The sequence below is a fragment of the Euprymna scolopes genome, chromosome 18, assembly GCF_053919585.1.
Source record: "Euprymna scolopes isolate OS-2025 chromosome 18, ASM5391958v1, whole genome shotgun sequence".
NCBI lineage: Eukaryota > Metazoa > Mollusca > Cephalopoda > Sepiida > Sepiolidae > Euprymna > Euprymna scolopes.
This window is the reverse complement of record NC_136499.1, coordinates 44,309,497-44,326,973: the sequence shown is the minus strand read 5'-3', so window position 1 is coordinate 44,326,973 and position 17,477 is coordinate 44,309,497. Positions and strand designations below refer to the sequence as shown.

General features: G+C 32.8%; 1 protein-coding gene across 2 annotated transcripts in view; it reads right to left on the bottom strand.

Moving 5' to 3' along the window:
• Positions 1-10,642: 10,642 nt before the first annotated feature.
• LOC145297598 (replication factor C subunit 4-like) overlaps positions 10,643-17,477 on the bottom strand; it is a 56,380-nt gene continuing 49,545 nt past the window's right edge. For both annotated transcript variants that reach the window (XM_080143655.1, XM_080143656.1), the window contains exons 9-11: positions 16,814-16,894; positions 12,600-12,716; positions 10,643-10,856 (exon numbers count right to left, since the gene is read on the bottom strand). In XM_080143655.1, coding sequence (XP_079999781.1) covers positions 10,758-10,856; positions 12,600-12,716; positions 16,814-16,894 — 297 coding nt within the window. In that variant the 3' untranslated portion in view covers positions 10,643-10,757. The remainder of the gene's footprint in view (positions 10,857-12,599; positions 12,717-16,813; positions 16,895-17,477) is intronic.

Below are 17,477 nucleotides of genomic sequence, written 5' to 3'. Positions count from 1 at the left end.
GTGAAGCCTACATAATATGTTCATGTATTTTCGCAAATGTAAAAATGTACTTATGGGTATGACCTGTAGATTTTCGTTTTACTTGTAGTTTAAAATCAATATCTATTTCATCTTTGATATGAGCTGTGTTAAATTAAGTTTTAAACAAAAACAAAGAAATAAAAACAAAATAATCATTTTTTTTTTTTAAGCATTGGAAAATACACACATTTTTCTGACTCCAATACTAATTCTGATACCACTAAAAGTTTCAATTTTTTCGATTTCCAATTAATCGTTCCAACACTAGTTTTTATACATTTTACTAATGTCATGTTTTCTTTTACACTAATGTCACTGATTATCAAAGCTGAAAAGCCACTCAAGAATGATTAATGAGATGGAATGATTGTCAGGTGAGAGAGGAAGAGTATTGGAGAGAATTGAGAATGATTTCTGGAATGACTTGTTTGATTACTTGTTGGGACAATATATGACAGGAATCTGTCGTTGACATGGGATTTGAAGACAACCATGTTGTAGTCTGCAAGGAAGCAGTCCCATGGCAAAAAAGCTCTGCAGAAATTTTGCCTGATGAATGGGCACACAGAGGTAAAAAGAAAAGGTTTTTTTTTTGTGTGTTTTTCATTATGGTAACTGTCTCATAGTTCACCTTTGTCCTGTCGTGATATAAGGTGTTTTACATTTGGTGCATGAGAGCTGCTGCAGAATTCCTCCCATTTATAAAAGCTACATGTGCGTAGATCACTTGAATTATTAGCTGTTTAATCTGTGGACATAAAAATTAACTAGAATTTTAGATGGTCTTGTAATCCTATTACCAAATTGTTAGAAAATGATTTAAAAAAAAAAAAAAAAAAAAAAAAAAAAAACTATAACAAAAGGAGGAAATAGCTGATTAGTAGAGCAAAAAGTATAGTAAGTTTGCAGAAAGACAATGAAGAGGAGATAGTTCACTGAGGCACACAAAATTGATCAGAAATAGGATTTTTAATCAAGGTGTAGCGGTTAGTTTATGGACAGTTTAGGAGTGGGGGTAAGTTTTTTTTTTTTTTTTTTTTTAATTTTTATATTCAATTTTCACTCCAAACAAGACACTGTATTTTGAAGTAGGGGGCTACTATCAGAGACATAAGTTGCAGGGGCCCTATGAAGGGAGATGAGCAACAAGATGTCTGTTCACATTACACTTGAACTTCTGCATGTCAGTACAGTTGGGAAAGCAGAATCTCAGAAGGGAGTTCCAAAGTCTAGCAGTTCTGGGGAAGAAACTATTGGAGTAGAAGGCTTTCTTACACCTAGAGATCTCTACTGTGTAGAGGTGAGATTTAGATGTTTGTCGGGGGTATTTATGTCGAGGGGGTGCAAGTGCTTGTAGTTCTTCAGAGCATTCATTAAAATACTTGTAGAACAAGCAGAGGGATGCAACATTTCGTTGATAGGACAGAGGCTGTAGCCAAGAATGACAGTTCAGGACCTATGAGGTTGAAAACATGCACTAGTCCAAATGTGACAACAGTACTCCATACATGGGCGAATGGTGGCCTTATAGAGGTACAGGATATTTTCTTTCTAGCACGGTAGAAAGAGCCCACCTTCTTCGCAGCAGCCTTAGCAATGCTCTCAATGTATCTGTTCCAGCTCATGTTCCCTGTGAACGTTAGGCCGAATGTACAGTCTTGAGTTAGAAACTGTTGAGGACAGTTGGTAAGTCGGGAGCAGATCGAGATGGCCTTGAGATGATTGGCTTTTTTTTTCTTTTAAAAACATGGTAGTTAACACTTATTGTACCCGGAAGCCACTTGGGGATAAGGGTTATTGCGTGTACAGTAATCAATGGGATAATATCATAGTAATCGTTAGTAATGGAGATTTGATAAAATGTCTTACTTAAGGGGGTGGTTTATCAGGATGCAAATGTTGTCATTTAAAGGATTGCTTTCTGTAGTTATATCACACACAGAGTACCATTGATATCTATAGAATGTGTTGGAGTCTGTGTTTTGTTTTATTTTTATACTTGCTAGCCACTTTGCACACCCTCGACAATCGTCAATGTGAAAGATCATAACAGTCAGAACAAGAAGAAAAAAAACTACGGCAAACACAATGTTGGGGTGGCAGTTGTCAAGAAGTCGGCACATGGTATCACAGTCTGTTTTCTCAGTACAGCATGAACTTTCTTTTTTCATGAAAGCATTTTTTTTTTTTAATTTGTTTTTTTTTCTAAACTAAATATTTTCCCCATTGCAGGCTTGCCATTTGTAGCATGCATCTATGCACCTCCATAAACATGCAGTAGTGTGCATGTTTACACTGCCATAAAATATATTTTATATATACAAGGTTCTACGGACAAATTTATCTTTAGTTTATCTTTGACGACTAAGTATTTTCATTTACTAGCCAAACCCATATGATTTTTGGAATATGACATCTCTGATCTGTGATGAGTTTGTACATCATAAAGATTTTTCTGTATTTTTATTTATTTAAAATCAGTGAGATTCTAAATATGCACCTGGTGTAAATTTGAAGGTATAAACATGCAAATTGTTTTTGTTTTTTAATAGTCTTTGTTACGAAAAAAAAAAAAAAGGGAGGGGGGCATATATAGTTTTAATAAACTTGAATTGTTTAAATAATTTGATTTTGCTCGTTTTATTAAAAAACAAATAAAGGTTGTAAAGACATTTTTCACTCACTTGGAAGATTGTTGGTAAAAAAGAAAAAAAAAAAATGCACATTCACCAAAAGATAAGATATTTATTTCTAATCGTCACTTTGAAAAATCACTTGCAAATGCAACTGTTTCACTCGCAACGTAAAGTCCTGACTATATATATATATATATATATATATATATTGGAATACTAATTCTCTGACAGGTACAATCTGGATGTTTAATTAATTTACAAGAGACCAAACACCGACAGATTACAAAGCAATTGACAGCATATCGCTATTCTGAAAATAGAGGTGATACAACCAGTATTTAGATTCAAGATTATTTTCTCTCCCTATTTACTTGTCTGTGTGACTGATGCTACCAGATAAGACTTGCTGAAGATACTGGCTTCCTAACCTGAAATGCACTAAACATTTGTCTTTACAAAACTTAATGTTCTGCAAAGCCAAAACAAATCTTCATCTAAAAAAGAAAAAAAAAAAAAAAAAAAAAAAAAAAATGAAGCATAAACTTTTACCAAAAATGAACATTAAATAAACTGTAAAATTAGACAAAAGGTCAGTTAATAATGTGCTGAAAATCCAGCCTCCCACTTAAGAAAAAAAAAGTCTCTCTAGGTGGGTAGGTGGGAACAAAAAATTAAAATTTCCTTTATCGAAAAAATTTCTTGACCGAAATCAAAACAGATATTACGCTTTGAATTATTTATTTTCTTTTGGCTAAACATTTCCCTAATTGCTACAGAAAATTACTTCTCTTACACCATAATAGGGTCTATATTTTATTCTTAAAATATAATTATGCAAGGTTGCGCATTTTGCGGTGAATACATCTCTAGTCAGAAGGTTTAAGTAAAACCATGCATGATGAATTCCAGCAATATTCAAAAAATATTTATGGATGGATTGATTGGTTGATACACCAAAAATATATAGAGATTCACTTAGACAAGTTCCAAGTTTTTTTTTTCTTATTTATTGATTTTTGTTTTCAATCTGAATTTTCATTTATTCAGTTTTTGTTCAAGATTGAATAATACTAAACTAACATAAAAATTTAATTTACTAGCATTTTTAAAGTCATATGAATTCATAGAAATCATAATTATGTCTTTTTTTTCCCCCATTAATAATTTATTACATGAAGGAAGAGAGGCATAATGACTTCAAATTAAATACCTTTAAAAATAAAAGAAGTTAATTTTTTTATGCTTGACTAAAAACTTTTAAAAAAATAAAATAAATGAACGAAAAAAAAAAAATAAAATGAACAAAAAAAAACAAAGTTGGAAACATAGAAATCTTTGAAATTTTGTAATTTTTTCTCCATTTAAAAAAAAAAAAAAAAAATTGCTTCAAATTGAAGACACTTCAAAACCTCGAGTGAATTTAAGTAGCGTTAATAAATTTCTGCAAGTTGAGTTGAAGCTAAAAATCAGTGTTTCCTTTGTTTATGCTGATAAAACTTTGATATTGTTTCGCATAATTTAAAAAAAAAAAAAAAAAAAAAGGCTTGCATTTTTTTAGGGCATACAATATATGTGTCCGTTTCAATATCTATATATAAATGCAGCCGGGAGATAATTCTGTATCTATTTTAGTAAAATAATTTCATAATGAGCCTTGTCTGTTTCAATATATTAATATATCTATCACATAAAAGGAACTTTGTGTGTGTGAATTTGTTTCCTATAGACTCTAAAACGGCTGGGCTGATTTTTATGAAATTTCACACAAATGTACTTTGTGCCTGGCAGTGTTCTTAGATAGGTTTTATATCAAAATAAGTATTGATAATCGAAATAATCCGATTAAAGAAAGAACTGACAATTTTGATCAAAGTTAAAACCTTAACACCACAAGTGAATTTGAGAAGTTTTATTACCATACAAGCCGAAAGGCTAGACATATAAAATCGACAGCAGGTTCTTCGATATGACAGGGGCACATTCGAAATGAATGTTTGTTTAAAGCGTAATTGCACTATGATACTTGACTTTTGCATTTTAAACTTTTAATTCAAGCCATTATGTATAAAAAATTTATAAAATCAACAGTAGGTTCTTTACAGTGCAATGTAGACTACAATGTCTTGTGAACTAAGTCAATGCAAGAGGTATGTGAGCTTTCTCTTGGTGCACCTCGATTTGATTGGGGGGGGGAAAAAAAAATGGGCGATTTCACCGATTTCTATGACAAAAAAATATGGGAATCTGAAAAATTTGTTATCATTTAATCCTGGGCAACGTTGGGTTACCCTGCTAATATATGAACAAATAGTTATCTATTTATGTGTAATGTTCAAGGATGTAATTCAGTGTATATTCAAGAATGTAGCAGCTGATTGAAGTATTAGTATTTTTTGCAGAGTAAACATAACATTGGCTGCAAACACTATCTATAATTTCCCCCACTCTTTATATATATATATATATATATATATATATATTGGAATACTAATTGAAAACCTAAACCTAAATGTAGATTCCATGAACAAAGCTTCTTTCTAAGAACTGCACACCTGTGGAACTCTCTTCCATTTACCTGCTTTCCAGCTGACTACAATATGGCCATCTTCAAGTCCAATGTAAACAAGTTCTTAATGAGCCGTTTCCCTTAAGTAATCCAATTTATCAAATTTATACTTCTAACGATTACTATATTGCCCTGTACACGCTTTAACCCTTATCCTTGAGTGGCCTCTGGGTCTTGATAAGTGCTGATTCCTTTGTTAAAAAAAAAAAAAAGGGAAAGAGTGTATTTAATTATAAAATTGTAGAAAAATAGGCAGTCATTTTTTTTTATAGTATAGGCACACTAGTAATATATATGGGGTGAGGGATTATATATATATATATATATATATATATATATATATATATATATATATATATATATATAAGCAAATATTAAATGCAACAGAGACACTTTATGATTCTTTTTTAATTTTTCGATTTTCTGTATAATCTTTTTTGTATCAAAATCAAAAATATTAATATATTCCATAGTTGTTGCTGTCACGAGCGCTTTCGATTCGTCCACGAATCATCATCAGGTGTTGAAGTAAAAGTCTGAAGGAGCGAAAATGAGAATTAAAAGTGAAAACTAAAATATACAGTAAACGACAATGAATTAAAATATATAGTCAATGAAAAGTCAATGAAAAATATGGGTACATCAAAAATTCAAGTATTAAATCAAAAAAGATTATACGAAAAATTAAAAAAAAGAATCATAAACCAGAGTATCTCAGTTGCATTTAATATTTGCTTGAATGAAAAAATGCTGCCTAAATATACCAATTTCAAATATATATATATATATAGTAAGTTATAAAATGTATATGGCGATTAAGCTACACTGAATATTCCGCGTTTCATCCACTCTAGGATTCTTCAGGCTTCAGTGGATGAAACGCGGAATATTCAGTGTAGCTTAATCGCCATATATATTTTATAAATTACTAACTAGCTCTACCTACGTATTGAGCACTTTTGAAGTAAATATTTAAAGTTTACGCATAAATCTATACTTTCGTATATTAATTTTATGTGAGTAAATTAAGTAGTTATATATATATATATTAACAGTGTTCACTCAATGTTAACCATGTGGAAATATACTGCTGGTCGGAAGTTATTTTTTTTAGAAATAAATAATTTTAAACATAGTCATTGTTACAATTATTGTCTTGAAAGAAAAGTTAAAACATTTGTAATATGAGTTTAAGTAATAAAAAAAAAAAATGTTAGCTCAGTGATTTTACTCATAAAAAAGAACATTAATTACACACCTGTGACAAATTCAAATTATAAATAAAAACAAACAGATTATTTCAAATCCTAAAAATATCAAGTATTGTTTGGACTACTAAGAAATGTAATGTCAATAAATATAATTATTCAAATGATTAAAACTTTTTTAAAATATAAGAGATATTCTTTGGGGTTTTTTTTTTGTTTCTTTTTTGTTTTTAAATAAAAGTAAAAAAACAAAAAAAAACAAACGAATTTCACTTCTAAATTCCAGTTATTTTTATAGGCACAATCTCCAATCTAAAAAGTCAAATTGCATTAAATTTTATCTATCGTCATTAAACATTTAAATAAAATCTCCTGAATTTCAGTTTCTTCTTATAACTCCTTAAGTTTTAGACATTTTTTTAGAATCAAATTCATGTAATATGAACATGCGCTGTTGTATCCATGCGTCAATCACTCCACTCATTTAAAAGGTGACAAGTGAGAAAACAATATGTAATATCTTTACTGTGACAGTGTCGTTGAAAATTTAACAATAATGATGATGTTGATGATTATCATGGAAAGAAAGAGCATTGTTAAGAAAGATTGTTATGGCATTGATTTAATACACACACAATTATTTGTGGATATAATAAATTAATAAAAGAACAATCTGGTAATTTAGTTGACATCAACAGCCATTAAAAACACACTAGCTGAAAAAATTGAGGTCTTGGATAATAAAGATATCTTGCAAAAAAATTTCAGAAACAGTTAACCTTATTCCTCTGGGTGGTTGAATTTGTTTGTGGGGCACCCGAAAAACAGACCAGATATTATGAGTTTCTTTGGATGAGAAAACCAAGATAGCGGTTACAAATTCAAGTGCCCATTAATTGTTGTTTGGTAGTTTGGTTATGCCCGAAAGATAACCAATTTATTTTTTTTTTTTACTTTTTTTATGAAATGGCATTTGGGAAACCCCTGGTTATGCAAATGAAGCAAGAGGAGAAGAGAACATCCCACCTGTAATAGTGAAAGGTAGAGACCTAATGCAGGGTGAAGGCAATGGGACCTTCCCGTTGAGAGTAGTGGTCAGAGATACAGACTTGAGGAAAAAGAAGAGAAGGAAATTTTTTTTAGGGCTGGAGAATAAAAAAAAAAAAAAAAAAAAAAAAAAAAAAAAAGGCCAAGATTAGCTTACTGAGAATTGTGAAATGAAATTCTGTGGATCAGGAGGTGGGATCAAGCCCACCCAATTCTCAATATAATAAAAGGCAAAAATAGCCTCGCGGACACACTGCCTGACCGCCGGGGGAATCAACTCCATTCAGAGAAAAGAAAAAACCCGTAACTTAGGTCTCACTTGGTTCCAAACCACTGAATCCACACTATAAAATAGCAGCCATAAAGGGAACAGTATCTATTCTTAAAAGAGCTCCAGGAAGGAGCCCCTTGATCTCTTAAAACTTACTGAAGTAAAATAAATAAAAAGAAAACCTCTCAGACCTTGGGTCGACCACCTCAACTTTATGAATAGAAGCGGACAGTCTCCAGGCATTTGCATCTTGAGTAAGAAACTTATGAATGATCAGAGTTTTGTAACTTTCAGTGAATAATTACCGTTTTTTTTAGACAATAAGCCCAGTAATCAACTTATTTTTTTCTTCTTTTGGTTTGAAATGATCTCTACTTTCCAGTGACGTTGACTTGAGAGAGCAGGGTTTAACGGATTGCACACTATCAAAAGCAACATGGGAAGAATGGCAACCTGTCCAGATCCTCTCATCAACCAGAATCCTTGTTGAAGAAACAGCCTAGTCCCAGTGATCAAACAAGACCCAAAGCGAACAAATCTGATGACATCATTTAGAGAGAAAGAGGTACATACTATCTGCTGCATAACAAAGTTATCAGTTACTAATCTGGTCGCCATAATGATTTAAGTTGGTCTTGTCAGTCAGTCAGGCTAGTCACCTATTTATTTACTGTCACTATTCCCTTATTCAAGAGTCAGTCGGTTTCTGGTAAAGTAGAACCCTCGAGATATGTTTTTTTTTTTTTTTTTCTCCAGCCCCTGGTTATGGTATTTGCCCCGCCTTACGGTGTTATTTATAATGTTATTTGATTATATGCATGTGTATTATATACTGTACTGTATGTTGTTACTATTTTTAATATGCATTGTATAAAATTTTGCTTAGGCCTCGTCATACGCCGATTTTAACTTATGATTCCAACTCCGGAATGGATTAATGCAATATCTCGGGGTTTTACTGCATTTTCTGATGTTTACTCTCCAGTCTTCACAAATCCGTAGGTCAAGTGTCTCCAAATTTCATTCTGTACGATCTTGTCTAATTATTGTTTTCCAAGTTTTCCTTGGCTAGCCAACCATAATGGGATTCAAGATATCCATGCTTTGACAGTATTATCCTAAGACATAAGTTATCAAGCTGATAAAAATAGTGTGCAATAGATGTTCCTTCTATGGAATGGAGTACCAACAGCTTTTGCAACAGTGGAAATAGTACTGTCTGTTGTTGCAGGAATGTTCACTTTGGTCTCGTTAAGCTAGCCTGCATCAATTCTGAAACATGGGATTAAGAATTCAGGTGATCGGTCATCTCCCTCTCAGTACAGACCAATAAGTCTCCTGTGTGTCATAAGTTACTGGAATCCGTGTTAAATAGAGAAGTAGTCAACCACCTCAGCAAAAAATAATCTTAGTGACATGCAATATGGTTTCTGTTCTGTTAGATCTACAGCAGATGTGCTACCGGTTATATCTCATAGGATTAACGAATCTCTCAACAGATGCTTCCTTTCTAGGACAATTGCTCGATATATCAAAGGCTTTTGATAGGGTATGGTATAAAGGTCTACTTCACAATATCTCCAGTTATGGTATAGCTGGAAATGTCTTTTCAGTTATTAAATCATTTCTCTATGATATGTTCATAAGAGTAGTGGTTGATTGGCAGAAATCAGAAGTTCATAGTATTAATGCTGGAGTCTCTCAGGGGTCCAACTCTCTTCCTAATCTAAATCAATGATCTTCCATAGACACTTATGCTGACGACACTACTATCTATGACAGCATATCAAATGCCATAAACGACCAAGTTCTCTCTGATGCTCTCTCCTCTGATCTTGAGCACATGGTACAATGGGGAAAGGAGTGGCTGGTTACTTTTAACGCATTTAAAATCATGCTTCTATCTTTACATCATCAACACTGATTTCCCTCTGGCATCAATTCAAATGAATGGCTCTCGCCTTGGGAAGGCCCAATGTTTTGACAAGATTCTGGGCTTGACCTTTATTCCTGATCTGAAATGGAACGCATACATCAAATCTATTGGCAAGATCGCTGGAAAAATAGTGGGATCACTCTACTGCTTCAGTAGATCAATCACTGCTGATGCAATTCTCTACCTGTATAAGAGCCAAGTATGTCCAAGGATGGAGTACTGTTGCCACGTCTGGGCAGGAGCTGCTAGAAAGATCATATCCTGTCGTCCTGTAGCCTTTTCTTTTCCCTGCAACCTCTTTCTCACAGAAGAGACGTTGCGAGCCTGTCTCTGCTACATTGTTATTTTCATGGCAAATGCTTGTCTGAGCTCCAATCTATGGTTGCCCCTTGCCAAACTTTCACGAAAAACACTCGTCTAGTTGAATAAACCTAAACGTAGATTCCATGAACAAAGTTTCTTTCTTAGAACTGCACACCTGTGGCACTCTCTTCCATTTGCCTGCTTTCCAGCTGATTACAATATGGTTGTCTTCAAGTCGAACGTAAACAAGTTCTTAATGAGCCATTCCCTTTAAGTAATCCAATTTACCAAATTTACAATACTAACAATTCCTATGATATCGCCCCATTGACTCTTTACACTCTTTAACCCTTATTCTCGAGTGGCCTCTGGGCCTTGATAAGTGGTGACTCCTATGTATATAAAAAAAAGCCCATGCATGGTGGTCCTGTGCAAGGTCTCACAAGATAGCAAACTAATTGCAATTCCACCGTTGAAAGCCAACCCAACCATCTGTGGAGCAAAGATTTCGGATGAAGACAGCCATTATTAGGCACAAGCAAGCAAGAAGAGTACACAGTTGCACACATACATAGCCATCAAAATAATTTCCCTTCAAAAAGTTTAGGATACAAGTTTAAAGAATTAAGCAATAACAGAAAAAAAAAAAAGAAGAAAAAGAAAACTGAAGGATTTAATAAAGAAAATAAAATATCCCTGCATGATTTTTTTGGAGTAAAAAACAAGAATTCCGTTTTATTAAATGTCTTTTGTGTTGATAACTACAATCTCATTTGGTTCCATGGCACAAATGATGCATCATCGTATTGCACAAGTCCATTAGTTGTAAATATTCATCTGCACCATCCATCAGGCGCTTGTCAACTATCTGGAAAAAACAATTAAATTTGTATTATCTGGTGTCACTTTAGAATAACACTGTCATAATCTATATATAATATATAGTCTATATACCAAATTTCAATATGTTGACCATCTTACCATTTATTTTCTTAAGTATGTTAACATGCACCATTCTTGACAGCACCTGTTTCATAGCGCAAAGTCATTTATGTAATTACTAGCGGAGAGGCACCTGGCTTTGCCCGGGCATAAAATACACTTAAATATATTTTAATTTGTCCAGATTTCATATATATTATTATAAAGTTGTGGTTTCAAAAGTAAAAGAAAAATATTTAGGTGCCATGAGCTAGAATCGAAACCGAAACTGTAGCATTCAAAGCTGATGACATTACCACTGTACCATCGTGGTATGCATATAAACCAATTAAAAATAAGCTAAGATGAATATGCAAAATGTTTAACAATTTTTTTCAATTTTTACCCATTTTTGACCTCTTAAAACAATTTTAACCGGCTAAAGATCCATAAAAGAACAGCCCGTAAAAAAATCCAATCATTTGAGGCCTCTAGCCTTGTTCTGCGACTTTTAGTTTCAGAGGAGATAGAGTTTGAAAATATGGAGAGAGACCGATAGACAGACATATAGCTCTTTATATATTAGATTATGTCAATTCTTGAATTTATTTTACCCTTAACTCATCAGAAGAAAAAGCACTTATCATATCCCTTTATTTTCTTTTAAATTGATAAGGGATTTGACATAATTACAGGAATGATTTTGCGCTACAAAATAGATGCTATCAAAAATTGTGCATGTCAATGTACTTAAGGAAATAAACAGTAAGATGGTCACCAGCTTGAAATTTGGAATATAGACTTTTGTCATTTATTTGTTATATGCTCTGTAGTTACATCGAGTTTCATAAATTAAAAGATTGGTATAAATAAAAGATGAAATATAATTGAAGAAACATATTTCCCCATAAATCTATAAAATATATATAGTAATAGCTGGTGTAAGGGCCAAAATGTGTTACAGCTAATGGCCTTCTAATTCCCTAGTCATTGGCTGCTCAGTCACCATGATCTCATTCTCAGACATCACGGGTTGACATCCACAGCAAATAGGTGGCCTCATTTTTTACCCTTCTGCAGAGGTTCAGTTATGAATTCTACACTCCCATTCGATAAATTATCAGTTATCTCCTTAGCTGATTTTTATTTTTAGGTGATTATCCAAAAATATCTTATATTGCAGGTCATCTAAGCCAGACTAAATTTTTTTAAATTGTAAGGAAGTATGTTATATTGCAAGTAACATTGTGCAACAATAACAAACAAAAATTGGCTGTTTGATTTATCAGCTTAAATGCTATTTAGGTTTGACTTTTAAAATCAAACAAGATAGACTTCATTATATTGGATGAAACATCTGATAATTTATAAAGATAATTTTTATTTTAAATATTTAAATCATCAAGTTGGTTTTTTTTTTCATTGGATTGCATAACATATCTCCCATAAGTGAAAGAAAAATAAAGCTTTGAATTTTTACTCCCCCTCTCATTTTTCTTAAAAAAAAAAAAAGAAAAAAAAAATCTTCCAGAGGCGATGGTGATAAGAATGATCTTGGTTCAATAAGTAAACAAAAATGAAAACAACAAGAAATGATTTCACTGATGCAAGTCACATTAGAGGCTTAAGAAAGATTCATTATTTGAAAAGAAGAATTAGAAATTCATTTGAATTTAAAAAGAAAACTTACAGCTATCTTTTCTGCAACAATTGATTTTTGATGGTCATCCAATTCCTCTGTGGTCATCACAAGTTGATGAATTTGAAGCAAGATCTGCATTCCAGAATGCCCTTCACAAATAATTTCCTGAAAATAAAAAAAATTAAAGTAAATATGTAAAATAATAAATATGTAAATAAATACATAACTAAAAATGGTACTTATACAGAATAAGAATCATACTAGTGTCAGAATTTTCCAAGCAGTTTACATAAAACAATGGAAGGTGCTGAAATGCTGAGCCAACAAAATCGCAGCAACCAACATTATTTACTAGCATTTTTTTTTTTTATTTAAAAACAATTTTTTTTTTTGCCTATCAATTTGTTATTCAAAAAATAAATATTTATTCATGAAACTTACCTTATAATGTTTGTTTTTTCTCGATTTGAATTTTGATTTTCCTAAAATTTCATTAAAAATTCTCCAACAATTATTCCTAGGATTTTCTTCATAACAACAAAAGGAATATTGATTTCATTTAAGAATTAATTTTTCACTGAAATTATCTTTATAATAATAGAAATTGAAAAAATTATGCACAGAAAATTTTGACAATTGCATGGTCCTTATTCTGCATAAATGTTTAAGGAAATTAGTTTTGTTTTAGTAGCATTAAACATTATCATCCATTTTTCGCCCAATTCCATAGCAGACCGATCATTTTAAAGATTCAGCAATTGCTTTGAATGTGTGCATGCTTGTGTTGTCCACCTTTTGAAATTAGAGCGTAGTGTCATCAGCAAACACACCCATTTCGAAGGCATTTTATAAAAGTTAAGAATGATAAAAATCCAAGAATTGACTCTCCTGGGGCATACCTGCATTAATATCATAACATCAGATGTGCAGACGTAGAGGACAAGCTGAATATTTCTTTTGTCTAAGAAGAATATGTCCAATAATACTGTACAAATAAATTTTCATGAAAAGACCCTCATGCCAAACCTTGTCAAATGCTTTGAACATACCAAGCACTACCGTTCTATCTTTACCTGCCTCATCCAGTGCGGTATATGCATTTGTAGTTAACCGTTATTATATCGGCATTGTTGGCAAGAAAGAAGTTTAAGTATTTACTAGGTGGTGGACTATCATTAGTGGATTCAAAGATTTTAGAGAAAAGCAAGAGGATGCATGTTAATTTTGAAGGTCAGTTCTTTCACAAGAATTCTTGAACATTAGAACTACAGAGGCAATTTTTCAGCTGGTAGGGAAGTAAGGTTTGATCAGGCATTTGTTAGAGTTTGGAGAGGACAAGCAAGACAGGGTATGGTATGAAGGTCTTCTCAGGAAAATCAGATCATATGGTATCACTGGAAGAATACATGACATAATTAAATCCTTCTTAGATAAGGGAAAAATCCAGGTTGTCCTTGACGGTCATACATCTAAACAATATGATATAAATGCGGGAGTGCCTCAGGGGTCTATCCTAGGACCTCTGTTATTCCTAATATTCATAAATGACCTCCCTGACAAAATTGCCTGTGAGATGGGTATATATGCTGACGACACCACACTCTATAACAGACACGACAGGAAAACAAATGAACACATATCTAAAGAAATGGCAGAAACACTAGAGGATGACCTCCGATCTGTAGTGGAATGGGGGATATAAATGGATGGTCACATTCAATGCTGCCAAGACTAAACTAATTTCCTTCAATAATTACAAGAAACCTTCTCTACCACCAATAGCCATGGCCAATGACTCCTTATCTGAAAGTACATCCTTTAAACTCCTCGGCCTAATGCTCTCAGGAAACATGAGTTGGAACAATTACATTGAGAGTATCGCCAGGACCACTCTGAAGAAGGTAGGTTCTCTCTACCGTGCTAGAAAGATACTAATGCCCGAAAGTATCCTATACTTCTATAAGGCCACCATTCGCCCATGTATGGAGTATTGTTGTCATATTTGGGCTGGTGCATCTGCCACTAGTCTCTTGCTCCTAGACAAGGTTCAAAAGAGAGTCACCAATCTGATAGGTCCTGAACTGTCATCTAAACTTCAGCCCCTGTCCCATCGACGAAATGTTGCATCCCTCTGCCTTTTCTACAAGTACTTTAACGGTGAATGCTCAGATGAACTGCAAGCACAAGTGCCTCCTCGACGTAACTACCCCCCCCCCCCGAAAAACCCAACAAGCAGCTAAATCCCACCCCTTCACAGTAGAGATCCCTAGATGTAAGAGAGCCTTCTACTCCAGTAGTTTCTTCCCTTGGACAACTAGACTTTGGAATTCCCTTCTGGGTCCCTGCTTCCCCAACTGTACTGACACGCAGAAGTTTAAGTGCAACATGAACCGACATCTTGCTGCCTAACACCCTACACAGTACCTCTGATGCCTATGCCCCTACACCAAAGTGGCAATTTACCTTGTTTGGGGTGAAAATTTAATTAAAAAATAAAAAAGCAGCAATCAGATCAGACCTCCAGCTTTAGAGATGTTGATCAGATCCAGTATGGCTACCATCTAGTAGGAAATTGGGTGAGAAAAGGATTTGTGAAGTTCAAGGTGGTGTTAAAGGCAAATGCCGTCAAGCAGTTCAGCCTAATCTATTGCCGTACAAGCAACATCATGGTGATTGAATAGTGGAAGAATTTTTGATTCCTCCTTATTCACGATATTCTTATAGATTTCACGATATTCTTATAGATTTTCTAGAAATCGCCATTTCCTAATTTCTGTGATTCAATGTTTTTTTCATTACATCTACTTTCAGCTGCAACTATTAAGTTCTTACTATAATTTCTTGATGCGATAAATCTGTCTATTTTTTATAAATGACATACGTTGGTTGAATCAATAGAATTCTTGCTGCTTATACATAGCAGCTACACAGGTCGAAATGAACCATTGAGAAGAGTGGTGCTTACTACACCATTTCCATACAGGCTGATATGCTTCTATGTTTTGCTTTGACCCAATCTGTTATCTTATTTGCACAATGTCTGGCAGAAAAAAATAAACAAAAAAACTTTACTTTATGGGGTATCTTTGATGCCTGTTAGTATTATTTCTTTGTTTCAAGTATCAGCGCTTGTTTGGGGGTGTGAGTTTAAGGCGATTAAAAAAAAATCACTTTTCCAGAAGTATTTTCTTTTTAATATTAAATGAGAAAGCATCAACATCTTTAGATGTTGAGGTAGAGCATAATCTCCAGGAAGCTGGGAATCACTCAAGATTTTCCTCGATAAAACTGACCTTTTAAGCAAACTCAAAACGAGATGGACGCAAAAGGCATAAAGGGAGATAACTTTAACTTTAATAAAACCTTTTGTAACTTTAATAACAAAAAAGTTTTTTTTTTATGTAGAAAAAATATGAAACATTATTTTAGAAAAATATAATTTTTTTATACAAATAAAAATACTTTGGCTAATAAACTCTTTTACTCATTTGACAAATTTGTTTTGACAACTGCAGGTCCAAGAATCTCAACATCATCAGCCTAATGCCTTCAGCATGTAAAACGGTCACTAAACTGAATATGAGGATTCTAGATTGTTACCTTAGATCAGGAATCTCCAAACTATGGCCCACAGGCCAGATCTGGTCTGCCAAAATCTTTATCTGGCACGCAGAGCTCTTATGGAAAACAAAGATATTTAGGACAAATTTTTAAAATGAAACTGAAAATAGTATGGTGGTTGTTTTTTGTTCAGAAAATGATTAAAAAAAAAAAAAATAAAATAATGAGGTTTTGGAGAACCAGTTTCACTAGATAGAAAAGTTAACGAGCAAAATCATATAAAACACGCCCAGGTCATATTTTTTTTGGTACTTATGCACTTATGTTACCGTGCTGAAATAATAACGTTATTTAGAAAAACATTAACATGGGGAGAGGAAGGTGTTTTGTAACTATTCTGTACTTCCACCTAACAATTTAACAAAAAGATATCGTGAAATTTGAATTCATGCACTTATGTCACCAAGCTATTTTTTAAATAGTATTTTCTTGAAAATACTATTTAAAAAAATAAACAAAGTGCATAAGTGCCATTTTAATAAAATTTATTTTGGTCCATGTAACTCTAAAAACTCAGTAATATGGTCATCTGTTTGAAAACTTTGGAAACCCCTGCCTTAGGCAAACAAAGAGCAGTTAGAAGCAATATTACCTCCCTTTGAAAGGGTGGGTGAAAAATAAATGTTTTTTTTTTTTTTTACCTTTAAGGTTTTATCAAGTTTTTCATAAGAATCAGATCGACAGACTTCAAATAATTGTAAAATGATTTCTTCAGGGATTACCTGCAAATCAAAAAAAGTAAAAATTACTATCAAATTAAAGCAATACTATAAGTTTAAAGAAGTATTATTTTTTAAAGTTAACCCATTAAGTTCCAAGGTATCTAAACTTTTTACGGTTGAGTTGAAACTTTGTATAATGACTAAAAATTGGTTAGAATGTACAAACTAAAAGGAAAAACTTGGCACTTGTACAGTTTAATCAAGACATTAAAAAATGAAAATATCGAAGAAAAAAAAAAAAAAAAGGTTATATTGTACATATCCGTTTTGAACTGAAGATCTCCCCAAAAAAAATTTCACTTAATTTGATCGAGTAGTTTTTTTTCTTTTTACAGCAGAAAAACATGTAGGTAGACATCTTTGAATTTAAAAAATTTTTGTTTGGATTTTTAGAACATGCCGCAGGGAGATAACTCAATTTAAAGCGTTGACACTCCCTCCCCATCTTTAATACTAGCTTTCTTCCTAAGAATCGAACCTTTTGCTCGGTATCATAACAAATTGTTTTTTCCCTGTAAAAAAAAAAAAAAAAATACTTGATGAAATTAAGTGAATTTTTTTTTTTTTGGGGGAGAACTTCATT